At 44.3% G+C, this 27,139-nt stretch overlaps 1 protein-coding gene and 1 pseudogene across 1 annotated transcript in view; both read left to right on the top strand.

Annotated features, from left to right (window-relative positions):
* LOC149360836 (uncharacterized) overlaps nt 1-1,292 on the top strand; it is a 40,135-nt pseudogene extending 38,843 nt beyond the window's left edge.
* Nucleotides 1,293-19,684: 18,392 nt separating this feature from the next.
* Nucleotides 19,685-27,139, top strand: part of LOC149360835 (uncharacterized) — a 36,552-nt gene continuing 29,097 nt past the window's right edge. The window contains exons 1-2 of the mRNA XM_089567943.1: nt 19,685-19,801; nt 24,811-24,959. Coding sequence (XP_089424069.1) covers nt 19,685-19,801; nt 24,811-24,959 — 266 coding nt within the window. The remainder of the gene's footprint in view (nt 19,802-24,810; nt 24,960-27,139) is intronic.

Raw genomic sequence — 27,139 nt, 5'->3', positions numbered from 1 at the left:
TAAGTGAATGCGCCTAATGACGAGAGTAAGCGACCGCATATCGCAATCAGGAGAGCGAAATAATTAGACAAGATTGGGATGGCGAGCATTTGGCAGGTTCTGCCAGATAATGAATGGCATCCCTCTCGAGATGGGCATAAAACAGCTGTCTCTTGCCGGTACGCACGTGTTAGGCAAAAGCGCGGAGGATAACGAAAAGTGTTGAACTTAACAACAACACGTCGAGCTATGGAAAGGAAAATGACGGGTACATCGCAAGAGACCCTAAGAGGGCGAGGTGAGTTAAGGAGCAAACGCAGGTTAATGACGTCGTAGTAGAAATCAAGAGGAAGTGGACATGGACAGGGTATGCAGTGCGAAATGCAAGTTAACCAATTGGACTTAAGAGCAACGTACTGGAGCAATAGAAGGCAAGCATGGCAGGGGCAGCAGAAAGTTAGATGTCGGGGTAACATTAAGACGTATCTGTGGTTAGGGTGGCCGCAGCTGACACAGGGGAGGGTTAATTTCAGAGATATGGGGGATGCATTTGCCCTGCACTGGGTGTAGTCAGGCTGATGATGATGACGACGCAAGCTCATTTATGTTTGCCATTCACGTGTCATGTGCCAGCGTTTTAAAACGGCTCATCGTTGATGAAATACCAAAGCTCGCTAGAGGCGTCCTGAATGCATATCTGTAATGCTGCATCAACGCGTTTGTGTTGCCATATTTAACGCATTTGGTGACTTCGGTGAAAAATAACATTTCTTCGCCATTAATCTACTGAGTCATCGCATTATAGCACGAGGAATGTTTGTGGTGTGTCTTTATGTTTTGCTAATTTCTTTTAACATTATCACTACTCCAGGACACTTCCATCTAACGTCGATCTTTTTGGAGTCATTATGGCGAAAATTTTGTCCGCACTTTAGGGAGTAAGAATTTTACTTCATATAAAAATAAAATCACTTTTGAACACTCATATGTGAATTAAAAACCTTATATCAGTAACCTTCTCGACACAGTTTTCAGAATAGTTACGTCAATACCTCTCTGTGGGACCTTAACATTGCCTGGCTTGGACTGCTTTTATTTAGTTGTCACACATGTCATTTACCTTAACATACTTTTGAAGACTTGTGCGAATTATATAAACTGCAGTTCCACTTTATATTCCAGAATGCCTATTATGGGTGACCAAAGAGCACAAGGACTGAATACCAGATCATTGTCTCCGTTACTTTGAAGACATCTGTGGTAGTCGCGTTCGCCTTGACCCTGAAGCCATTTGTAAAAGTGTAGACTTGTAGCCTTTTCTGACACTCTGGAAACTTCAGCAAGAGGCAACGTGATGACAGCGACATGGTAGTGGGCCTCTGACAACTGTCGAAGCTGTTTGTGCTGAAACGTGGAATCGCTTTTCAACTCGTTCCGCGATATCTCTTTTCGGTTGCTTATCAGTTCGTGTACCACAGCCTGAACAGCGCATGTAACGATGGACAAATTATTGCGTGCAACTAATAAACTTGTCGGATTCATTGTGAGAGCTTCGCCCCGTTCTTTCTTCTTGTGCATGCCCACCTTGGGTGCCCCAAGGGTAAGCATTCAGCAGAACAGAGTGTTTCCGATGGTGCTATCCACCAAATCAGGGAGGGATTTTAATTCTCTCAGAAGACATTAAATGCACGATGAAGAATGGCCGTGCTACTTCCCGCTAAGATCGACCAACTAGATCTCTGTAGTGCAGCTACTTGCCCCACAACATTAAATTAAAAAGAAATATATCTATATTATGGTGCGCATCGTGTGTTTTACGCTACCTGTACCCTACCTTTTCAAAACATGGTACGCATCATAGACACACCAGCTTTCTTGCCTGCGTAGGATAGTTAAATTGCCAAACAAGAGCTTGTCCCAAACACACACACATATGTAGAACAGCACTTATAGACAATGAGACTGAAAACTGAGCTCTCCTCACTCTTTTTATTTCACAGTATGGAGGCAAACAAATAAAAGCCAACTCCCAGGCGGCATCCATACTCCCACGTGACAACAGTAAAGGCCGATTCACACGACGGACCGTTCGCCCGCGGCCCGCGCACTACGTGTGCATACGTCAGCACTTTGAGAGGCGCGCTGGATGCATGGATGGATGGCGGCCGACAGCGCGCCCCTCAAAGTGCTGACGTATGCACACGTAATGCGCGGGCCGCGGGCGAACGGTCCGTCGTGTGAATCGGCCTTAACGCCCCATACGTCGGACTTAAGTCCAGTACACTGGCAATCGAAAAAAAGATTGCCGACGACTACGTTACTTCCTGATGCGATATTTGAGCGCAGCTCATCAGCTGTGTCAGCTTTTCGATAGATTGAGGCAACGAATTCAAGCAAGACATGTATGTACAATTACAGACAACTTGTTATTTTTCACACATATTCCATCTTCAAGAAACACTCCACCAACAGTTCTTGATTGTCATGAAGGAAGCTTTGTGCTCGGAGAAATAGATGGATATATGCTCGACAAGCTGAACCAATGCCTGGTTCTCAAAGACGAGGTCTGCGCAAGTATTTCGCGAGGTTGTCGCACCAGTGGGAGCCGTTACGAGTGAAAAGAACGGGATGTTCTCCTGCATGAGTGCTAATAATTTCCACTTGTCTTTATATCTACATTAAAGTCCCCACCCACCCTGCCACCCTGGCAGGTTGCAGCATTTCTGGCACAACGTTGTCAATGCCAAAGCATGCGCCGCGCATCGGTCCCTACCGCCACGTAGCTTAAAGCACGATTGAGATGTCCACTGTTCCAAGAGGGCAGTTATGCGCCTTCGCTCTGGTTCAGGTGTCCGCCGAGATGTGTGAGACAGATACTGCCATTTCCTCTCCTCAAGAACCAGTTTACAAATATTACCCTCTGCTTTCAAAACCTCTGCTCTATTGGTTTCGCAGCTGTGGGAGACAGATACTGCGCATTTCCTTCCCTAAAAAAAGTAACGGATACACTTTGGAAATTCTAAAGTCTGCTTGGCGAAAGCCTTGTGGTCAACTCACTGCCGCTTCCCCGAAACGCTTGGCGCAGAATCACTGGCCATGCGTCTCACTTACTCGACTGCAACGAGAGGTCTGGCGAAGGAGCGGTGGTGTAGCTGCCACCGCCGACGCGCGCGCTCGTTCTACCGTTGCTGTGTGACGTCACGGTTGCTATGCACAGCTGCGCACCCCACTGGCGCGAACGGCTTCCTTCTGCACTGCCTCGATTTGGTTAGTTTCGCGTTGTTTGTGCGAGTTCCAGACAGGGGAGGCGTACTCAAGTAGTGGACGGATTAGTAATTTATACATTACTAGTTTCGTATCTCCAGGAGCAGCTTTCATTGTGTGACAGAGGTATATTTTCGTCTATATTTTCGACCATTCCTCACAGAAAGTAGTCCCCCTCCACCCCCTGCCCTCCTCCGTCCGCACGCCCTCCGCCGACCGCACGCCATAGCTACTGCATAAACCTCCCGTCACTCCGAAGCTCTCCTCCTTGTCCTTCCTTTACACTAATATCCGAAGCCTCCTGCCCAAACTTGACGCCCTTGAAAGCCTTACGCGCACAATAGACAGCAACATATTCATACTCACTGAAACTTGGCTAACATCAGCCCTACATGACTCTGAAATACTTTCCGTTTTTCCCAACTACACCATTTTCCGTCGCGACAGAACTAATAGACGGGGAGGAGACGTACTAATAGGAACCATGATTCGCTTCGTTGTTCTGAAATTAAAACTTCATCCCCTCTAGAAATATTGTTCATTCAGTGCCACGCTTCATTTCCTCCCGTAATCATCGGAGTTTGCTATCGTCCACCTGATTTAACCGATTCTTTTGTTGATAATTTTCACGAAACACTTCGCGCGATAACAGCGGCTCACCAACATACTCCCATTGTTCTTTTTGGCGACTTTAACTTTCCTGCAATGAACTGGTCCGACCTTTCCACCACTACATGTAAAGATAACATCGAAAGCGATTTTGTCAACACGTGTCTAACTTTTGGTCTGTCCCAGCTCGTATCAAACCCGACAAGACAAAGCAATCATTCCTCCAACTTACTCGACCTCGTATTAACTTCTCACCCTGATAACATCCCGCCGCTTCTTCATTTACCAGGACTCAGTGATCATTCCGTAATTCAATCCACGTACTCCTGCCAGTTGTCACACACAAAAAAAATACAAAAAACATTAACTCTATACGACAAAGGCAACCATGCAGCCATTAATTCTGAACTAGCTGATTTCTGCATGTGGGTTCTCCGAGATTTTTCAGCACGATCAATCGAAGATAACTGGTCCCTTTTCAGAAACAAGATGCATCAACTTATAGATAAACATGTCCCTACTATCACCATCACCGAAAAACCATCGTCACCATGGTTCAACAAAGAGCTGAAACGGCTCAGAAACAAAAAGAAAAGACTTTTTCAATCCGCAAAACGCTTTGACACCGCATCTGCATGGGAAAGATATTATTCTGCAGAAAAAACATACGTATCTTTAACAGGCAAAACTAAACGTACATTTTTCTCGTCTGTTCTACCTTCCATGTTGCACACCAACCCCCGCAAGTTCTGGAAAACTATAAACCCATCACATTCGAAGCCTCTAACATTACATGACGACGACAACAATCTTATCCCGGAACACGAATCTAGGCACGCTCTTAATAAGTTTTTTCTTCAGTTTTTACTAAAGAACCTGACGGTGACTTACCGCATTTCGCAGCTCTCGGCCACCCAGCTATGCCACAGATTACAATTGATGCTAATGGAATCATGAAACTTATTGAATCATTGAAACTTACTTCTTCATCTGGTGTTGACGGCATAAATTCTAAAATCCTAAAAGTACTAAAAACACTGTAAGTGTAATATTGTGCCACCTCTTTCAGCAGTCCATATCAACAGGTGTCCTTCCACAAGATTGGAAAGTTGGTAAGATCATTCCAGACCCCAAAAAGGGCTCACCTGTTTCATGCAAAAATTACCGCCCAATTTCTCTCACAAGCGTCTGTTCGAAAATAATGGAACATATTATTTATTCGCACATAGTCAAATTCCTTGTCTCCGTAAAATTCTTTCATACTAACCAGCATGGCTTTTTGAAAAGACGTTCATGTGACTCCCAATTGGCTCTCTTTATTAATGACCTAAGCTCCAACCTTGATTTAAACGTTCCTACTGACACTCTCTTCCTTGATTTCGAAAAAGCTTGCGATAAAGTACCGCATAAAAGACTGCTACTAAAGTTATCGTGCCTAAATCTTAATTCGTTAGTATTAGAATGGCTTTCTAACTTTTTGACTAACAGAGAGCAATTTGTCTATGCTAACAATCATTCTTCTCCACGTAGCCCGGTCATTTCAGGTGTTCCCCAAGGTACAGTCCTAGGACCTTTGCTTTTCCTCATATATATTAACGATCTTCCTTCCAATATTTCCTCTACCATCCATTTATTTGCTGACGATTGTGTAATTTAACGCCCAATCACTAACAGTACTGACGCTGGCATTCTTCAACAAGATCTTAACCGAATCCAAACTTGGTGCGAACGTTGGTTAATGTCTCTCAATATTTCCAAAACATGTTTAATCTCATTCCATCGTCGGCAGATGCATACTCCTTCTAAATACACTCTTTTCGGTTCAGAAGTATCGTCCGTCTCTTCCTGTAAGTACCTGGGTATTACTGTAACGAAAAACCTAACATGGTCATCTCATATCACGAACATCGCTAACGAAGCTAATCGTACCCTTGGCTTCATACGGCGCAATCTACGTTTTGCCACCCCATCCATCAAATCATTAGCATACATAACTTTTGTCCGTCCTTAACTAGAATATGCTTCGGCAATATGGGATCCTCACGAGTCTAACCTCTCTTTAACCTTAGAAAAAATACAAAATCGAGCTATCCGCTTCATTTATTCTGACTATTCGTACTACACTAGTGTGTCTGCCTTAAAAACTAAAGCTAACTTACCCAGCCTTTAAACGCGACGAAAAATTTCTCGATTGTGCCTCTTTCATATGTTTTATTATTCATCTTTAGGAGAATCAGTCATATCACCTGCTTATCGCCTCTCAAGCCGTATTAACCACCATAAGGCCGTCTACGCCCCCACCGCAAGAACTACCGCTCATTCTCGATCTTTTTTCGTCACGTCATCCCGGGACTGGAATGATCTACCACAGGACGCCGTACATCACATCAACGCCATCCATTTTAAGAACGCCATCAAGACCATTATTGTTTAACTGTCATGCCCATCCCTCATGAAATGCCCCATACCAGGGGCCTTTGAGGTATCAAATAAATAAATAAATAAATAAATAAATAAATAAATAAATAAATAAGTATCCTAACTTTTTTAGTGCCTTTGAGGTTATGGAATCTGTATGTATGAACCTTGACATATTGGGAGTGAAAATAAGACCAAGGTATTTGTATTGACTCACACTCTGGATGGGAGTATTGCTAATTTTGTAAGTAAACACGTAAGGTGCCGTTATATTAGTGGAAGTCATAACAACGGTTTTGCGGACGTTAATAGTCATTTGCCATCTAGCACACCAACAGCTAAATTCTGAGAGCAATTTCTAAAGGTGTAAGTGATCATCAAGGCAGGAAATTTTGTGATATAACACGCAGTCATCAGCATACAAACGTAGGTTACAGGTGGTGTTACAAGGTAAGTCATTAACAAAAATCAAGAAAGGCAATGGGCCCAATACAAAACCCTGTGCAACTCCTGAGGGCACGTCTGCTACCCTAAAATTATATCCGTTGAAGGACACAAATTGAGAACGGTTGGAAAGAAAACTTGAAATCCAATTGAGAAGGCATGTAACACACGTAATAAAGTACATGTAGTAAGTGCATGTAAGAAATGCATGTAAAGTAATGTAAATGTAAGTAATATTACATGAAAGTAATGTAAGTAACATTCATTACATTAAATATAATGTAAAGTACAGTCTTTGTCAAAAGTAACCAGGCTGCATGGTTTGCTTCTAGCTCGTATAGTGGAGCCCTTGTGGCTTCCCTGAAGCTGAAATGGTGGTTAAAGGTAAGGACTGGGGGTCTTCTTACCTTCCAACACCTTTTGATCTTTAGGAAAGCCACAAGGGCTCCTCTATATAAGCTAGAAGGAAACCATGAAGCCTGGTTACTTTTGACAAAGACGGTACATGTAAAGTAATAAGTGCATGTAATAAAATAACATGAAATAATGTAACCAAGCTGGTGATCTGGTTTAAGGAATCTTGCTCTAGGAAAACGTAATGGTGTTTGAAAGGCAGATTCTGATTCAGATCCTGAGTTATAGTTGGCTACCGCTGCTGCGCGTATATGTTGTGCGTATGCTGCCTTGAAAGTTTGGGCAGGCGGGCGGACAGACAAGCGGGAAGGCTGGCAGGCAGGAAGGCAGGCAGAAAGGCGGGCGGGTGGGCGGCAGCAGTAATACATTATAAATATCCAGGCTTAAATTCGGAACACTAATTTTCCCTTAGGGCGCCTTTTACTTGTTTTAACGCTTTGAAAATAAAGCATGTTCGGTCTCTTCCGAAACCTTAATTAGTCGCAGATTCCTACTGTAGCGTCATCCATTGGATCAGAATATGTTCTGTTTTTTCGTGCCTTGCATGCAGTAAGAGCAAACCTCATCTGAGGTGACCAAAGCTTTTTCGGTAATATTTCGTCATCAAGCACCCAGTCCTGGACTTGAAAGTCAGTCGCTCCCTCTGGAATCGTCGAAAAACTTTTTTCTTTTAATCTTCGATCCGTCCATGTGATAGAGCTCCAGCGCAGGCTTATCCAGCATTTTTATTGTCCTACGGAGTATTTTCTCAATACCGTGCTATCGATTTCAAGATCGTCCCTCCATCGGTTTCTTACCGGCGACGTTTGTATTTATTAGCAAGCCATATAGTTCTTCACCCCCATTTAGTGCCGGTGCTGCATAGTTATAAGGGTCTGAAAATTTTCGCCACCCATCATTTCTCCTTCGTATACCTCGACCATATTTCATACGACTTCTTACGTCTTACCTCACGCGCTTGGAACTTTGACCACGTCACATCAATTTCGACTAATTTAAAATTAGTGTTTGCGAGTGCACCTAAGGCATGACTACCTACGGTCATCGGCTTTTTTTGAAGTTTTGAATTTGTTCCGAATCCCAAGCACATCACAGCGTTTGCAAACTTCAACCACAGCACCATTGGGCCGGTCGAGATTCCTCGAGTCTTTTTATATTTTTCATATCAACTGGCCGCGCAACTCTACCTGACAACTGCACTTCCTTATGCTTTCTTTATAATTTCTTTTCTTTTGTCCCATGTAGGCTTTGCAGTCACTACTTCATATAACGAACATTCTTGCACGCCTTCACTATAAGTAACTCGGTATTGTCTAGTGTGATCGTATCAAGCCGTAATTTTAAACTACTAGTACCGATTTTACATCACTGAGTATCTTTTACAGAGCCTCTGCCTCTTTTGCACACATCTGTGCTAAGTCATGAAAGCCTATCTCGCCCTCTGCTAGAATAAAGATGTCATTGGCAATAATCAGTACTGCTATGCGACTTGTAACCAGTTAGCTCCTCCGCCACTATGTGCAGTAAACACTAATCCTCTCCTTTATAACTTCCGCTTAATCTAGAGCACGACCAGGAAAGGCGTTGTGGTAAATTCTTGCCTAAGTCACTCTTTAACCTCAATAAAACTAATAATTCCTGCCTGGTGCAGCTTCCGAGCCCACAGTGTTGTGTCGATGTTGCTATTGAATGTTTAGAAACGATTCGCATCTTGCTACTATTGTCCGGGGACATAAAAACGAATCCGGGACCTGCCAGTGGAGAGGCAGTGCTTGCTGAATTGAAGAAGTTGTCCTCACGTCAGGCTACAATAATTAGTGACGTCCAAGACATCAAAAAAAAGTTAACAACTAGAGAGAAAACCATTACAGATCTAATTCAGAGGATTACCGATTTAGAGAGCCACTACCAAAACCTGGCTACATTGAAAACAGACGTAGAATGTGTGCAATGCAACGCAGAAAAGACTACTCAACTGCTGCGGGATCTGGAGGCTCGATTTGATGACGCCGATAAGCGCTCATGGAGATGAAATTTGATTTTATACGGCCTTTCCGGTCCTACACCATTCGAGTCATTTGCCGAATCCAAAGAAGTCATAATTCGCCACTGCTCCGATCAACTCGATTTGACGTTAGGTAGTAAAGATATCGAACGACCACACCGTCTTGGGCGTCACAACACAGAACGCTAGCGTCATATAATTGGAAAGTTTGCACCCTTTAAGACAAAACAAATGATCCTCTCAAATGGCCCCAAACTAAAAGATACTGATTTCAGCATTGTTGAGGATTTCTCCCGCCGGGTTCAAAAGATAATAAAGCAACTGGTCGCCTTTACCAAATCAAAGACAACTAAATTTTCTTTACGGTACAAAACCCATATAGGCCCCAAACGCTATGTTTTATGAGATTGAGCAAAGAGTAAAAGAAATCTTCTAGCCACCACGGCGACGCAAATCGGCCCTACAACGTCCCCAAACATGTCCTCGTCCTAATCTTAGATTTTCGGCAAACTTTACTAATATACGCAGTTTCATCCCGAAGCGAGAGCTCGTGTCAAACCTGGTGTTATCATCTGATAGCAACATGCTTATATTAACAGAAACGTAGCTAACAGATGACATTAGTGATGACGAGGTGGTTGCTGATCTACGAAATTTTTCTCTCTTTCGTTCCGATCGTAAAAACGCACGTGGTGGTGGTGTTCTGATTGCGGCAAGCAACCATTTATTATGCACTACTCTAAAAATTTCATCCGACCTTGAATTTATTTGGCTCATCTGTCGATAAGCACCACATTCTGTGCTGCTGGGTGTCTGCTACAGGCCGCTACACAACACCGCCAGCTGAACGCAACCTTATCTAAATTAACCTCGTGGTATCCCAACGCTCACATTCTTCTTTTCGGAGGTTTTAATTACCCGACTATTAACTGGCATAACCTGGTGCACTCCATAGATAATCGAGCGGATACAAGATAATTTTTAATATCTGTTCGAATTTTAATCTTGCCCAACTACTAGAACCTACTAGAACCTACGCGTGCAATAAAGGACACTGTAAATATTCTAGATTTAGTATTAACGAGCCATTTTGAAAGTCTCTCTTCCATGACTTACTTGCGTGGAATTAGTGACCATAAAGTCATCCACACAGTCTTTAATTTCAATCCAATTCCTCGCCACAGTCCGGGAAAGAAAACCCGGCTGTGTGATAAAGGCCAATTTCTGAAGGGTTAAAAGTTGTAAAGCCGACAATTCGGTATTTGGTTTTACCAGCTTTGCTGTCTTTCTTCGATCGTAATGTTTTTCTATATGCGCTCGCACAGCGAGTGCTCTCTGATGCACACGTGTAACGTACTCGTAATGGTCCTGTACCAGCGACAAACAGCCACCAAACTATAGCTGTTGCGATTTCCTACTTTCCTTCGGCTCACTATATTTCCGGAAGAGTTTCGCCGCTTGGCCCAACACTGACCATTACCCTTTCCCCATATTACACACTAGTTGGCAAGTAACACACCTGTTCAAAAGCTCTGTTGTCATTGATTGCCACAAAATTCAGTTTGCTAGGGAAATTATAGAGGCGTTCAATATACATGCGTAAAAGGAAGATAAGTGCGTCAGTGCTGCGTCAGTGTTTCTATCTGACAAGCAAATGCTTTTCATGTCTGCTAATCTGTAAATCTTGTTCGACAATAACGCTGTTTGAGTGCTTCCTTATTTCAAATGCTTTTATCTCCTCTTCTCTGTTATATTGCCTGGTTTCATGCAATAAACTTCAGTTGTAAGTTAGCGCCCGTCCTGTGTGTCTCCCTTGTGTCCGTGTCTTTTAGGGCTATGTGGCAAGTGAACCATCACCAACTCGCCCAAGCTTCTACTCTGGCAAACACACCTGGCCGTGCTTTGGCCTAACTCACCGAGCAGAGATGTTATGAGCGGTCTGGGTCACTCAATAAACGAGATCTCGGTCTCCTACATGACCATAACTTGCAAAGCAACGCAAACACTTGTGGCATGATGTGCGCGCGCATGTGCAGAAAAAAAGAAACATGATGAATACGAAAGTAAGGCTGAGTTCATGAACTGCGCTTTTGAGAGAATTGCGCGGTTGAAATTTGACTTACACCGCCTTTATTCAGCACTAGCAGTGCTGACGGAATTTATTTCTTTATTTACTTACTTAACACTGCGGAGTCGCTTGTCTTTAACATCAAAATTCTTCATCCCTCCCCGGCCGCATTTGCAGACTGTGCCTCCCAACGAAGGTGTGAACTTTATCTTGCAATATTTAAGCGTGATTCATGGCTGTATTGTACTTCAGTCGCTGTAGTTAAGCTCTTGAGGCAAGGTTACAGTATCCCATCTCGACTGCGTAGAGTTCATTTGAATGAAGAATGAATGCAAAGTCGCACGTGCACCTCGCTCTACAAGTCAATGCTAAATCCTCTAAGAGAGTGAAGTTTATCCCGAGCTCTTCCCTACAGAACTTGTAACCAACGTGAAACCTCGGAACTTCCAACCTGACATACCGTTCGCACGCCAACATTCCTGCCATTCACATAGTTAAACCAGCTCGTCATGAAATTGCTTGTTCCAAGATTACATCTCCAATGTAAGGCCATTAATGATAACAGTAATACATTTTGGTCATACAATATGCACATCTCGGTCTCAATGCCCTTTAGCATTAATTAATTGTCTTGCGTTGCTGCCTGCACAGGGCCCGCTGTGCAGATCGCTGAACCGATCGCTGAATTTTCAGCCCGGCATTGTTTCCATTGCAACTGCACATTTACCGTCTAATTTTCTGGATTTCAAACAGTTTTCACTTAAATGCTGTAGAAGATCTTTACCGCTAATTTTGATATGAGCGCATGGGTCCTTTTTAGGTATCCCGATCCTGGAAACGATGATCAGAGAACGCAATTGGCGACGGTGCACCGGCAAGTCGTGTACCGAAAACTTATACACAACTAAAGACCCCCCTCGAGGCTACCTAAGTTCCACGTCCAAAGATATACTGGACAAAATGGGCCTGCATAACAATTGGAGAAAACTGACTGAAGCGGATAGAACATCGCAAAACCAAAGGCTAACACCCTCACCCGCAGGCAGGAAATATCTAGAGCTAGCGAAATTGGTAATCGTAGACAACACAGCGAACACTATAAGAGATCTCGGAAAAGAAATGAGAGAGCATCTTATTATCTCTCCCATTCCCAGAAACATGCATCCCATCCCCGACAGAGGGAGAAGCAAAAGCAGGGTTGCACAGCTGGCTGCTAAGCTAGGCAAGATGCCACTGGGAACCGTGGCCTAAATTTCTGCAGCGATAGGCACGCTAGGAGGCACTGTCTCGGTAGCTGTCGGAGACACACACAGAACGTGAGGCGTTTTAAGACACCTAGACTTAAAACCGGTCGTGGCGGAGGGGGTTCCGGTAGCGATGGCTCTAACTCAGCCAGGTACCAAATACGTAGCAAGCGACTGCACAGCCGCACTTAGAAATTACAGCAAGGGACGCACCCACGAGATGGCGGCTAGATATCTAAGGGACTTCATCCTAGCCCACAATAATATAATCATCTGGACCCCAGCCCACTCGGGTCTGGTTGGAAACGTACCCGCCCACAGGCTCGCCCGCTCCTCTTTACCCCGGGGAGCCGTGGACACCTCATACGAATTCAGCCCTAAAGAGGAAACTAACTTGTTTAATAACATCACAGACGATCAGATAAAGAGCAAAAGGATCTATCCTCCTCCGTATGGATCACTTAGCTCTGCTGAGGCCTATGACTCGAGAAGACTTCAGGCAAGAAACTTCGCATCCCCATTCTGGAGGAGCTGGACAGGAGGTGACACATAGGAGGATGCGGAGGTCTGCGAGTTGGGCGGGCATAGCGCTACACTCGAACACATAATATAGAGATGTCCCAGTGCCCGAAGACATGGCAGAATTAATGCAGAGGAATGGGAGACCATATTCAAAAGTGCCGACCTTAGTATACATCGATACGCTACCCGCCTCGCAGCAGAAGCTCCGTGACTATATAATTGCTAGTCTTTCAGATGCGTCGCTGCCCCTCCCCGGACGCCTGCGTGCGGAGGGGCACGGATCTTCTTCTGTCGGAAATAAAGTTTCTTCACCTCACCTCATTTCAGACTTCGTACGAACATTGAAAATGTCTGCAAAACTAAATGAACACGTCCTTTCGCGGTACGGGAAGCCCGGCCTGTTGAGACTGGTTTGCACAGTCACCATGCTCACGAAGATCAGCCTTTGTAAAAGCTATCCAGGCTTGACTTTGTGAAACTAGATTCGAAGCGCGGGTCATGGCGAAGGACGTGAACAAAGTTCAAGTAGGTCATACATGACACCAATGAGCTCATCACGGAACACGTCTTTAGTTACATGAATACTGTCTCCAACGTTGCTGGAGCATCGGCTATTGCAGGACTTTAACCGAATACGGACTGTTACAAGGACAGCCACTATTAGCACCAGAAACAATTTGGAGATGCAAAGACATTTTGGAGGCTGGAGGACAACTTCGTAGTATACGCAAACCGACGGCTTAGCAGCTTTACCACGATCGCAAAAATTCCGGTAAAGTTGGATTCAGGAAGGTATGATGATGGGTGAGTTCGTAGAGCATTCTTTTGCATGCTTTATTAATAGAAAAAGTTGATAGTCAGCGCTTTATATATCTTCTGCGTGTCTTCATTCTAGTACGTTGTCCACCAGCGCTGTGTTTAAAAAAAAAATTGGTTTAACGCTACAAAACGGTCCAAAAAATTAAAGCTGCAAGTTAGAGTTAGCAAATAGAAAATGAGAAACTTCGTTTTAGAGCAAATGAGCAGGCAGGAGAGCCGTCAAAATTAAGAACACAAAGTCTGGTAAAAAAAAAAAAAACCCGACCGTGATGGCAACCATCGACATTTCCACCACGCCCATTTCTGATACGGAAGTATTTTACTCCTTAGAGAATTTTGGCAGCGTGCGTACGTGTGTCGGGGATGGCGGAAATCTGCCGAAAAGTTCGAGATCGTTTTGTAACGTGCCTTGTTTTAATGATTCAAGCATTCTTTGGATTGGTGACCATCGCTAAATACTTTTTTGCACCGCTTCCGTTCGTCCGACGCAATGACGTCAGCGTGCGGCGCGTCACAGTGGCACCCGTTGGCACGCGAACCGAACCCCGACTTTATTCCGCAGCACGGCCTGGCCTGCGATTATTGGTATCATTTTCAGCACTTCGTGTGATTGTCAGGCGAAAACGACGTTTTTAATCTTTTTAAGCAGAAATAAGAGCTTTTCACAGAAACACTGTTTCAGAGAAAACAAGCAAGATCTGGAAGCACTAGTTCGCCTTTTCATACAGTTTACAGTGGAGCAAATAGCAGTCTTCAGAGCCATTTTGTGGGCTATCCTTCAAGACCGCAACCAATAACTGACCGTGCTAATGGCAGTATCAGCGCGTCATGTTCATTAACAGCGCACCCGGCATGACCACATCAAGGTTCATTAGCGCATACCTTTGAAGTTTGAACCAATAAATACTAAGCACTGTTCTATGCCATGGTCTTCCGCTCAGAGATCTTCCATCAGAAACGACCTTTCACTTTTACGATCGCTATAAGCCATCTTGCACTGGAACTTTATTGCACGCACAATAAAATGATGCCCGTCGCAGTACACAGTGTGGTCGAAAACTTGATTGGAGTTCCTCGTACGTCATTTGAAATGCATAGATCTGAACATACAGTGTCGAGTCACAGAAACGCAGCTGTAGGACTTGCAGATGGCCACAGCCCTTCATCGAAGCGACTGTGCAACAGACTCTGACAGGCATTTCTTGCACAACTGTGACTTTGGCAAGATGAGAGTAGCGCAGACAAAAAAGCTACTGGTCGTAAATGGCAGATGTTATCTGCGTCTATAGCAAGGTCTCCCGGACCAGCAGTACACAAGCCGTTTTGATTGCCTCACATGTGCTCTCTTTGGAAAAGTAACCGGGCGACGGTGGCTTGTTTCTTAGCCTTGCAGCGAAGCGCTTACGGCAGCCCTTAAGCTCTGAATTTGTATAAAGTGAGGTGAACTCTTGTCCACACTTTTATAACAGTATAACGGAGCCGTAAATGCTCCTTTATGCCGTTTTGAGTGAAAAACTTGTTGCTGGGTTACATTTGGCAAAGAGGGTACATAAAGGCACGCAGTGGTTATAGCGTCAATTATAAAATCACACAGCGACAATCCGTATGTGGCCGCCTCACTGGTCAACCTCTATTGCAAGAAACGTGTCCTGTAGTTATGTGCAGACAGTAGTGGCTTTAACATCAAACAATATTTCGTACAGTCGCTACTCATTTCATGTCTGTGCCGGTGAAAAAGTATTTTCATAACTACCTACATATCATTGATTCTCGTACGTCAAGTCTTCGAAATGTAGCCATAGAAAGTCGGAATTTTCGGAGAGACGGGAAAAGAAAACAGTGCAGCAGATTGTGCTCGCCTTTGCTTGAACGTAACCAACAGACAATTCCAGTAGTACCCCCAGAAGTTAACAGGATGTGCATCGAGCACATTCCTTCACTGAAAAGCGGTGTCCTCCCATTGAAAAATCGAACTTTGGACGCTTCCACAACAGATCTTCACGTCTCACACATGGCTAAGAGCTAAAATGTGGAACTAATGCTGGAGTTATGAAACTGAACGCGAAAAAAAAAACGCGATTGCGATGCACCCTGCAAGGCCTGTTGCCCTCCTCTGATAATGTGACTTACATCGGAAGCTTTATTTCTCACAGCCCATCCACCGAACTGATAACATCGGTGGTGGTGGAAAACATTTATCTAAAGGTATAATACAGGAGGTTATGCATGAGCTGATCCAGAGGAGGCCAGCCCTTACAAATACTAGGTGGAGGTCCCTAGTTCGGGACCCCAGTGGCATCGGCCGCCGCCCGGGCTCGCGCGACCAAGACCTGTTGGGCCTGCAGGTCAGAGCAGCCGAGCAGGGTCGCCTCCCAGTCCTCCCGGGTTGGGTTGGGGTGAGGGGGGATAGCAGGGTTGGAGGGGTAGGCGCACATCATGTGGTAGGTGTCCGAAGACTTCTCCGCACAGTGCGGACAGCTGCCCGAGAAAGAAGGGTCGAAGCGTTTTAGAGCTGCCGGGCACAGCAAAGTATTAGTATACAGGCAGAGATACCATCGCCGGTGTATTGAGTCGTTGAGGGCATCAGTGAAGTGCTCGTTTACTTCTAAACACTTCTGTCATCTGTCCTTTTCATATATTGTATCACCATAACAATCAGCTCAAATCGTTCCCTTTTGAAGTTGCCACTTTAAACATGTACATGCAGTTTAACGCAATTCGGAAGTTTCCACAAAACTGAAAGTTATCACTAAACGGACTTAAATTCTCGAACGCCGTAAATTTTTCAAGGAGGCTGCACTGAGCACGTGGGTAAGCAGCCGAAGGAATCCTCTAGCCTTCACCTTCGCTCTTGCTGCGCACTAAGCGGGTGTCAACGCCGAAAAAATTTCTTCGCCTGTTTAGGCCTGAGCTAGGATGATTACCACCAAACTACGCAAGCCTGCACCTGCCGCAGCACGACCGCATATTGATATTTATTTTTAATAAGGCGAACGCCTTCAATGCCTCTTCGTTGGAGACACAAGGTTGTCAGCACAGGTGTCACGCTTTTGACAGATGTCCACCGATATATGTGAGGCCGTTACTGCGTAATTTCATTCCTCAAATACAAATTTCATTTTCTTCATTACGGCCCCTCTTCTTTCACTCCCACTTCCTCGATTCCTCTACGATGCGGTTCAGGTATCCGCCGAGATGACAGAGAATTACTGCGCCATTTACTTTCCACAAAAAGCGTTCGGTTGAAATGGCAAGGAATAGCGCCGAACAAGTGGTGGAGTTCCGTGGACTCCCTGGCAGTGCTACAAGACGCTCTCGCGTTCCACTCCTAAAGGCGAAGCTTAAGAGTCATTAATTAGTAATTAATTAGCATTATACATTATTCAGTTATTAGCAATTAATTAGTAATTTGTCATTACTTAGTAATTAGCCATTATTATGTGTGACGTCATCCAGTGGTGACGTCACCAGTGCCACAGAGGCAGCCAAAGTCGTGTGGGACCTGCTTTCGCCTCTACGCACTTTAGACACACATAGTGTCCCCTGAATTTTTCTAACCCCAATATGCTGTGATCAGAATCACTTTCCATCCAGGATAGCCGATTTCATCGGTTATCATTGGCTTTTCAAAACACCTAAAACGCCCTTAAAAAGTTTTAGGCCAAATGATCCTTGCTTTGTCCCACCTGTTTCCTTGGTTTCAATGTTGGTTCCCGGCCAGCAGTAGCCTGATATATTGTTCTTCTCATATTGCAGTCGTCAATTCGTGTGTTGTGTTTTGTCCCTTTTGTTTCTAATGTGTCTCTCTGAGGTGACTTACTTATGTGCAGTGAATGCACTGCGTGTTATATGCTACAATCTTTGCACTGCATAGCGCGTTTTAATAATGCCTTTGCCACAGAGTAAACAAACAGAAGCGTCGACCCTGTTGGGCCACAGTGAATTCATCAGGCGCCCCTGGCAACAATCCGCCCCTGGCGACAACAGCGATTAACGGCACATCAGATGCAGGGCACGCCCCACTCAAGCGCCACAAACATCACCACGAGGCGGATAACTGCCGCGCATGCCTGGCGCATGGGCGCGCTTGAAGATTAAGGAACAGATAGCATCCGGCACCACGGGCCCCGGAACCACCAGAGCAGCAGCACGGCGAGACAGTTGTAAAAGGGATAGAACCAAATTATAACGCCGCCTTGAAGCTGGCCCACTAAACCTTCTCCGATTTAAGAAAATTCCCCGCTCTTGTCTGCGGAGCAGGCGCTCCTGTCTACCTTACTCCATGGCCTGTAAACATGGTAGAGTTGTCTTTTTCTCCGTGCTTTAGTACTTCTGCCCTCCCTCAGTACAGTGCATGCTTCCCGGAAAATGAAATAATTAAATAAAACATTTTTATAACAAAAACAATGAAGAAATAAAAATATAAATATAGAAGCACTAGATTATTTGTGCAACCCAGATGACCACAGCCTGCCACGTGGAGGAGGAGATGACGTGGCGACTGCATAGTTTTTGCAGTACTGGAATGCCCTACAACATTCTTATTTTGCAGTTGCATCAGTATTCCACACCGAGACAGACTCGTATATTTTTTTTTCTGAAATCCAGTAGAACGAATGCAACCAACCAGAAAGATATGTCTTTGAAGGTTTTTTTTTTGCGATTCAGAAATTTACAACGCTTATCTAACTTGTTTTTGCTAACGTTTCTGAAACAGTACCCTGCTCGTAATAGAAATATCGTACTTTCTGTTACAAATTCGTGCTGGACTCAAGTGCAGGTATAAATGAGTCCAGGCAAGCTTTCCAAAGAAGTTCTGCGTATGTGGAAAAAGGGTGCTGGATGCAATCTCTTAGCACTGTGGTAATGATAGGAGTCATGCTGCACATTCTTCTGGCAGCTGCACAAATAAGGACAGGGCCCAGAAGATGCAGCGTGAAATAGCTGAAAATGCACGGACGGGCTATTGATGCTGCCTCGTATTTCGCAAGTTTAATTGAGTATTTAAAAACAACATTTATCTTCAATGCACTCTGCCTTTCCTGCATTGTAATTTGTTGTTTCATCATCTATCCCGTGCGAGATAGGCTATCTGTGGTTTTTAAACAATCCAACACGAATGCAACTAATAAAGGAGCCATGCCAGTTCCATGCGCGTTTTTTATTTTCTCGCGGCCGTAAAATACTCAACGTAATTGCTGGCATTTAATCTCCTCTACTCAAATTAAAACCGAACGACTGCGCGTGACAGAAATGTCACTCTACCATTATCTGTATCCACGTGGCAGATTTGAGGGTTTAAATAGGCCCATCAAAAGTTGTTCCTTGCTGCTTACTTTGTAAAATAATAGAGTATGAACCAAACCTTGAGAGCTGTATCTGTGGCTGTAGCCATATTGTGCGTTATTATTGTAGATTCAGAAACGAGAAGAGGGCCACGGGAGCTGCAGAATGACGTTGGTATTATGCCAGATTTAGGTTATTAATGTTGCCGCTCATTCAGTACGCTTAGTTCGCCATAATGTTGCCGCTCATTCAGTACGCTTAGTTCGCCATGCGAAAACAAATGAAAGCCATTGTACCATGCCTTCACTATATTGCATTTTGTTCTTGCATATACTCTCGCAGGGAGATATGCTATGTTCTCTTTTAATCAATGCAGCACAAACTCAACCGATCAAAAAGCTCTGTCAGTTCCACGTGCGATTTTTCTTTTCATGGGGTCCTGAAATACCAAGGTCCAGCTAGCATTTGATATCCTCTACTCAATTTAAAACTGAACGACTGCTCGTGGTAGAAATGTCACTCTATCAATGCCTGTTTTACTGGCACATGTGCTGGTATAAATAGGCCCGGGAAAAGTTGTCCGCTGCTGCCTTCTTCGAAAAACAGTACAGGATGCAAACCTTCCGAGCTTTATGTCTGGCTGTAGCCATATTGTGCGCGATTCTTGTTGCTGCAGAAACGAGGAGAGGGCCGCAGAAGTTGCAGCATGATGTTGCTGATATTGCAGAGGTGGGTAATTATTGCGGTGTCGCATTTTTAAAGCTGAATTAAGCGTGCGCAGCCAAATTGCTACTCCCTAGTGTTCCCGCGAAACCAAACGGTCCACTTAGTATCTCAACTACCGTGGTGCGTTCATGAATTTAGGCAATATTCTTGGAATAGTTTTTTAGAATATTTCTTCTGGAAGCCGAGGTATTAACGCTTGAAGCTGAGGTATTAAGTTTGGCTAGCCAAAAATATTTTTTTCTTCCCGTGAAAGGAACCCAGAATCGGAATGCACTGAAACACTGAGTATATGAATCGAATATCTTTGTGTCATAGTTGCGACAATAGCGAGTGAAGAGAATTTTCCTTACAAAGAAAATGAAACATGATTGCATCGTTAAGAACAGGCGTCCAGGGGGTCCTTGGGTCGAAAAGGCCTTCACTTGTGGCCGCCATCTGTTTAAAAATCAGCGCAGTTTTACCAGGAGGCGCTCCGTCAGCACCGCAATAAGTCTTAAACATCATGCAGCTGTGGGGTGTGATAACGACCACGTAGGTAAGATTGCGTAGAGTTAAAGCGAAAATGACAGCCCGTCTAGCCTTGTATATATAAAAATGCAAACCCGTATGTTGGATAACGGAAACAAAACAAAGCTCGAGAAACAGATAGGAAAGTGTTTCGTGGAAATGTGCTTCGTGGAAATATCATTTGTGGAGATTACGCTTCTTTCAGTAGACAGAGCGAACTCAAATACGGTGTGCATATTGCGACTTCCCTATAATTGCAACTTGTTATGGTACTTTCATCCGCTTTGTATCTCGAAAGGCTGCACGGGTTAGATCACTCATTGTCAACGGCCGAAGCGAAATGAGGCTTCAATCACCATGCTGCGATTCATTCCTTTAAAGGAGATTAACTTCCTAAAGCGACACAGGCCACTAGGGACGCCGTAGTGAAGGGCTGCGGCAATTTTGGCCAACTGGTGTTCTTTAAACTTCCATCGTGGAGTACACGGGCCATAGAATATCGCCTCCTTCGAAATTCAACCGCCGCGGCCGGGATCGCACCTGCGTCTTTCGGGTCAGCAGCAGAGCGCCGTAAACACTGACCCACCGTGACGGCACCATGCTCTGATTGAATTTTGCGTGGGAAGCAGGGCGCAATGCCAGACGGCGTTCAAGCCCACATGAAGAATATACACAAAAAAAGGGCTGCTTCACTGTTTATGCAAATCTTTCGGGTTACTTAGGTAGGATATACAAGATAGTTTTGGAATACAAGCTCTGGCACAGTCTCGGAGTTGTCACCACGGAAAAATTGCTTTCAAGGCGAGACATGCTAGTCTAAAACCCTCATATCACGTTCCTTCAGCTTACCCCTTGAGTGGGCATTAGTGACTGCTGTGTAAAACAGGCTTTACAAAGAAGGTTTGGCAGTTCTAGCGCCAGATTCGTACCTAAATTAAAAATAAACAAAAGAATGTTTTTCAGTCATGGTAGCCGTCGTCCAAACTGATGACAAGTCCTTCTCGCGGGTCATTGTTGTCGAGTCTTCAAACCAGCGATAGGCCAAGAAATGTAAATCTACCATTGGAGCCGCCAGAGAGAGGCAAAGTTCGTATCATATAAGCGTAAGCACTCTCCTCCAAAATAAAGAAAGCCCGTCTTGTATTTTTGCATAGTTCTGCATTTTAACCACGTACAAATCAAAGCAACAATAACGAGTCCTTAATGTGACAGGCGACCCATTGGCTGAATGAAGCGACAAGACATAAATGACGAGAGAAACTGAACGGCACAGTTTACAGTCTGGTATAAATAAACCAGGCCAAACCAATAGAATAACTCTAAAGGCAGCATGGCATGGTGGATTCTATGTCAGCTAACAATAACCCCATTCTTCGAAGCTTGTCGTCCGTCACCTCTCTCACCGGTGGCAATTTCAAAAAGCGCATTCTTAGTTACCTATTCGCCGGCCACGAGTTAAATAGCGTCGAGAGGATCTATTTTTAATTAATTGAAACACCTGCTTTCTTTCAGTAACAACAGAAATTAGTATTTAAGCATTGAGTGCACTGATAATCAGGGCAGCGTGGATCATTCTTGAACCAAGAATGCTGGGACCTTGGTAAGGCTCATGACATAGCCGTCTGCAACATTGAATAGGGTTTTAGAGATCGTGATAGGACGGGTGAGTTTGTTGATATTCAGTTTTTTTTTTGCTTATCTATTTGGTGTTGCATTTTAAATACAGGTGTATGGATATGAAAGTAAAATAGTTTCCAGGTGTCGAGTAATTGCAAAAATATACCGTTTCAATGAAACATGTCATCTAACACACCCAGAATTACCAAATCATATTGGAAAAGTATAGGAGGTCACCAATCCACAAGGGATGTACTTATTACCATGCTCCACAAATTGGTGTTTTTAACCCTGTGTACTCTCAGTACATGTAAAAAAAAATGAGTGCTAATATCAAGTGCAATTTTTTGTAGTCAGTGTACAGTCGCAGAGAACTGGCAATAAAAGAAATGCAAAGGTTGTATTCTGCGGCACGAGATCAGAGCGAGCCCGATAGTCAAAGCCTGACCTGGCTCAGACCCGCGGCTTCAAGCCCGGGCTCTGCCCAGGCCCGCTACATTATCGCATTACTAAGCTCGGGCCCGGTCCGCCCAGCTCTAAGTGAGGCCGGGCCTGCCCGAACCCAGCCCTCTGTCCGCAGCTGCTCAAGAGGTAAATTATTCGCCAAGCACAAGTAATGTCCTGCTCAAAAGTAAACAAGTGTTAGCAATGCCGGTAAAATCACAATAACTAGTAAAAAAATTGTTCGGTAAACACAGTGAAAAGAAAGCATGCCTCGAGTTGGCCGGTTTGGCTTTGAACAGTGATTTCTTAGTCTCGCCGGGCTCGCGTGGCGGCGGGATCTTGTGGCGTACCGGACTAGGGACACGGACCAAGATGCCGGCATTCACTATATGCGCCGGATCATTCTCTGTAGTTGTCTCCTGTCTCTCTCTCTATGAATAGCCCCGAACTTGTGACAGAGAAATAAAAAAGGTGCTTAAATGAGGAATAAACTTTGCGCCATGTCTTGAATTTTAGTGAGGCATTATTCTACAGAAGGCGAAGTCTATATATTAACATGTCCTCGAAGTCGTAGGAGTGCCTTTTTTTAGCACGATTTACCCGGTTCAACCGCGGCGGCACTGGCCGCTTTTCTGTGCATACCAAAAGTGATAAAAACATATGCTTATGACGCAGTCTGTCTTTGAAGAGACTAAGTTGCCCATACCAATACGGTCTTCCCCAGTGGCGTTTCATAAAACGCAGACGTGCGTTTTTGGGCGGCGAATGCGGATTCAAAACTTCTCTCGAAACGGACGGCTGCCTATAGAGAAATCGAAAAAGCCCTTCTCCAGTGGCTGTTCTAAAACTGCAAATGCCCAGTCGTTAGCGGTACCACAAAAACGAGCAGATGCGGAGCACCTTCTGGCAGATCGAACCGTGTTTGCTCATGATAGGCTGAAATAGCCAAATTAGCGGGGATATGTGTTTTAGTAGGCAAATAAGCCATCAGTCATGTGTTGCAAAATTCTATTGATAACGCCGCTGTAGTGCAGCCCGGTTCTGTATTTTGCGCATTTCCTTTTTAGCTTCTCTTGTATCGCTGAACACGGTAGGGGTGCTCGTCCGAAATTACTTGGTTGGTTGGTTGGTTTATTGGTTTATTGGGGTTTTACGTCCCAAAGCAACTAAGGCTATGAAGGACGCCGTAGTGAAGGGCTCCGGAAATTTCGACCACCTGGGGTTCTTTAACGTGCACTGACATCGCACAGCACACGGGCCTCTAGAATTTCGCCTTCATCGAAATTCAGCCACCGCGGCCGGGATCGAACCCGCGTCCTTCGGGTCAGCAGCCGAGCGCCGTAACCACTGAGCCACCGCGGCGGGGCGGATATAGCACAATGATTGACGCTACATATACATCTAAATATGGGCTTTCTCTTATTTCGCCTCAGGAAAAATGTATTAGCAGCGGTTTATTTGTGGAAATATTTAGGTCCGGGACACTTTTAATTACGAGAGGTTTCAGGCAAGAGTCGCTAAAAACTAGCATTACTTTCAATTTTTTTCCATCTGAGGAGCATGCAACCATAACAGATGCCAAAAATAAGTAACTGAGCGCAGATAAATTTTTCTCAACAAACACCATGGCCCTATTAAGGCTGAAGCCTTTAATGCCTCATCGTTGTAAGCAGGAGTTGTCAGAAATGTCACGCTTTTCAATTGGCCGAATGGTCGCGACGTCAAGTGTCCCCCGAGATATGCGATACAGATACATTTCCTTTCCTCAAAAACCAGTTTACCGACGAGCAAGGCGTAGAGCAGGACGGGCGATGACGTTCTGTGGACTTCTTGGCAGCGTTGTAAGACGCTGTCTCGTTCCACCCTTTAGAGGCGAAGCTTAACATCGTAACCACACATCAGTGACACAAGCAGAAACACCGCGCTTAAGGCTTTCGCCTCACCGCACTTTAGGTCAACAAAGTGCCCCCCTGAATTTTTTTCGTCAGTGTCGCTCCTAGAACACCCGAAATATACTGCACTGTGCAATAATGAACGTAAAGCCGTACGGAGCTATGTAAGGGCCCGAACCCGGCCCTGGCTCGTGACATCGAGCCCTCGTAGGCCCAGGCAGGCCCTGACAGCCCATTCTCCAGCCGGGCGGTGCCCATTCAGGGCTGTATTGAGAATTATAGTAGAATAAAATGATCAGAGCACATGCTGAGTGAATTTAGCAGGTGCTTTACAGTGTTCTGATGCAAACAATTACGGCGTGCTCTATGGTACAATACTCCAATTTCTCAAACAAAACAAGAAAAGGCTGCTGGCAAAAATTAGGAGAACTACGCAGATTCTATAATGAAGTTCTTTCTTAGTACTACGATGTAGCTAAGTTATGCAAATTTTTTCTCTTAATTTAAAAACGGGTTGAGTGGTCACAACATAATGCTACTCTCAATGCGCAGATTGTAGCCTTCTTCGGGGACTCCGTTGCCGTAATGGACATTGACAATGATGACGTACTGGACTGCTTGACAACAAGAAAGACCCAGTACGACCCTGAAGGTTGGAGCGCCACATACGTCTGGTCGGCGCAGGGTTCCACCGGAGAAAGGTCAGGTTTTACCGACATCACTTATGCTTCTGAAATAGGAAAAATCGGCGGTTGGGGCACCTCGAGTAAAGCTTTATTCGAGAGGTTTATTGAGCTAGCATGACGTACATTTTGTAAGTCCGATCACCTAAGCAGAGGAGGCTTGTTTCTAATGCCCACTGTTGGCCTGGAGAAATTGTACCTCAGGTATTCGGTTTATAGTGCAAAGATAGTCGCAGCCAGCGTCTTGTTATCTTATCACGTATTCTTTGTTGTTGACTGTCACTATATTTACACTCCTGTGCTTACTCAACGTCGTCATCAGCATCAGCTCGACTACGCCCACTGCAGGACAAACGTGTCTTCCATAAATCTCGAATTAACTTTGTCCTGCAACATCTGCAACCTCCTAATCCCGCAAGCTTCTTTATCTCATCCACCAGCCTAGCTTTCTGCCGTCCCTTGCTACGCTTGCCTTCTCTTCGATCCAGTCGTTTCCCTCAATGACTATTCGTTATCTTGGCTTTGCTTTACATGCTCTTCTCAAGGCGATTTCTTCTTTATTTCGACTAGGATGTCATTAAACCGCATTTCTTCTCTCACACAAACTGCCGCATTTCTGTTCATAAATTTACACCTATCTTCCTTAACGTAGCGCTCTGCGTTGCCCCCTGCTTGAGTTGAACCGTGCCATTCCCTTCAACATGCTTCACATATGTAGGGTACATTCGTTCTGGAAAAGGGTGATAATTGCAGTGCTGTACATAAAACTACAATACTTTGTCGGTAGTGTCCAGTTGAAAAAAACTGTGCTTTTCCAGAATAACTTGGGTTTTGCCATGCCATACCAGCAGATATTATTTTTAAATCGCCGGTGTGCAAAAAGCAGTGACACGAAAAAAATCAGTTATAAACACGTGACTCTTTCGCGAAAGAATATATTTGAAATGAAATGAAGCATGATGAAAGGTTTTTGCAGGCTATTATTGCGACTGGTAGAAATGCAATCTATTCTTAGTACACGCAGCACTAAAAATTGTTTACACAAATTTTCACACTGATTTAAACAAGCGAGAACACATGCATACTTGGCACAGTGTTCAAATATAATGAAGGGTGATTTTTTAAAATCTATTTGCGCGTGTCGTTCTGTCTTTTGCCCCATCTTTCCTCCTTCTCATTATCAGTGTTTGAAATAAAGCGATTAGTTGTTCGCGCTTTTCGGTGTTTCTTTTCCTGCCGTCCATCTTTCGTTGCTCTGTTTTTACCTTTTAAAAGTACGCTGTTGGATAAAGATCATAGTGCTTTCCAACATTTTAAAAATGAAAAAACCTGGGCACTCAGAACACAGCGGTGATTTTTTACCGCCAGATGTTCACGTGGTGGTTCGAACCGGTAAAAGAAAGGTTTCATGGACGATTTCCATTCGGTTCGTTCGTGCTAATTTTGAATGTAAGATTTAATTTATAAATTTTCGCTTCTTAGGTATTGGAGTGATCAATTTCTAAAATATCCCATGCGATCTGTTCATTTCCGCCATAATCTCTTGAAATGTTCTGTTCAGCGGCCAGTTTTGATATTTCTGTAGGGCCGACATTTCGGAATAAACCGCAGTTCTCAGCTTTTGAAATCATTTCTGTTTTGTAACGTCGATAAACTGAAACTCGTGAGCTCAGACTCTTTGTAATTTTTTTTTTCAAATCATTTTTTCTTTTTCAATAATGGGTTCAAGAGAACCAGGATCGCTTGTCTGAAAATATCGTAGTAACAAGCAGCCCATGACTGTGTTAATTACCTCCCGCGACATCGAGAGTACCGCAGTCTGAAAATAACGCTTACATAATCTTAATTAATAAGAAAGGGGACACCAGCGACTTGTAAAATTAAACCGATCATAAAGCAGTAAACTCTCTAAACGAAGGTTCATCACGCAGGCACACACAATCTTTCCTTTAACTGTGAACCACGAACTTAAAAGATATTCGGAAAAAATATTCGGAATTCGGAATATTCGGAACTTAAAAGAATTCGGAAGATATTCGGATATCACTTGGCTGTCTCACTCACACACATCTCGAACAAAAAACTTTATTGTTAAAACCCAACATTTCGGAGCCGCCTCAGCTCATTTTTCTGGTGTGACGGGGGGTAGTGGTGGCGCTGAAAACATTTTTTGGAAGGGACAGAAGGTACGTTTGGAT

Source organism: Amblyomma mixtum, chromosome 2 (assembly GCF_055824585.1).
Source record: "Amblyomma mixtum isolate Tamu chromosome 2, ASM5582458v1, whole genome shotgun sequence".
In the NCBI taxonomy this organism is placed as follows: Eukaryota; Metazoa; Arthropoda; class Arachnida; order Ixodida; family Ixodidae; genus Amblyomma; species Amblyomma mixtum.
Note: the sequence above shows the minus strand (reverse complement) of the source record. Positions and strands in the feature narration are given on the sequence as shown.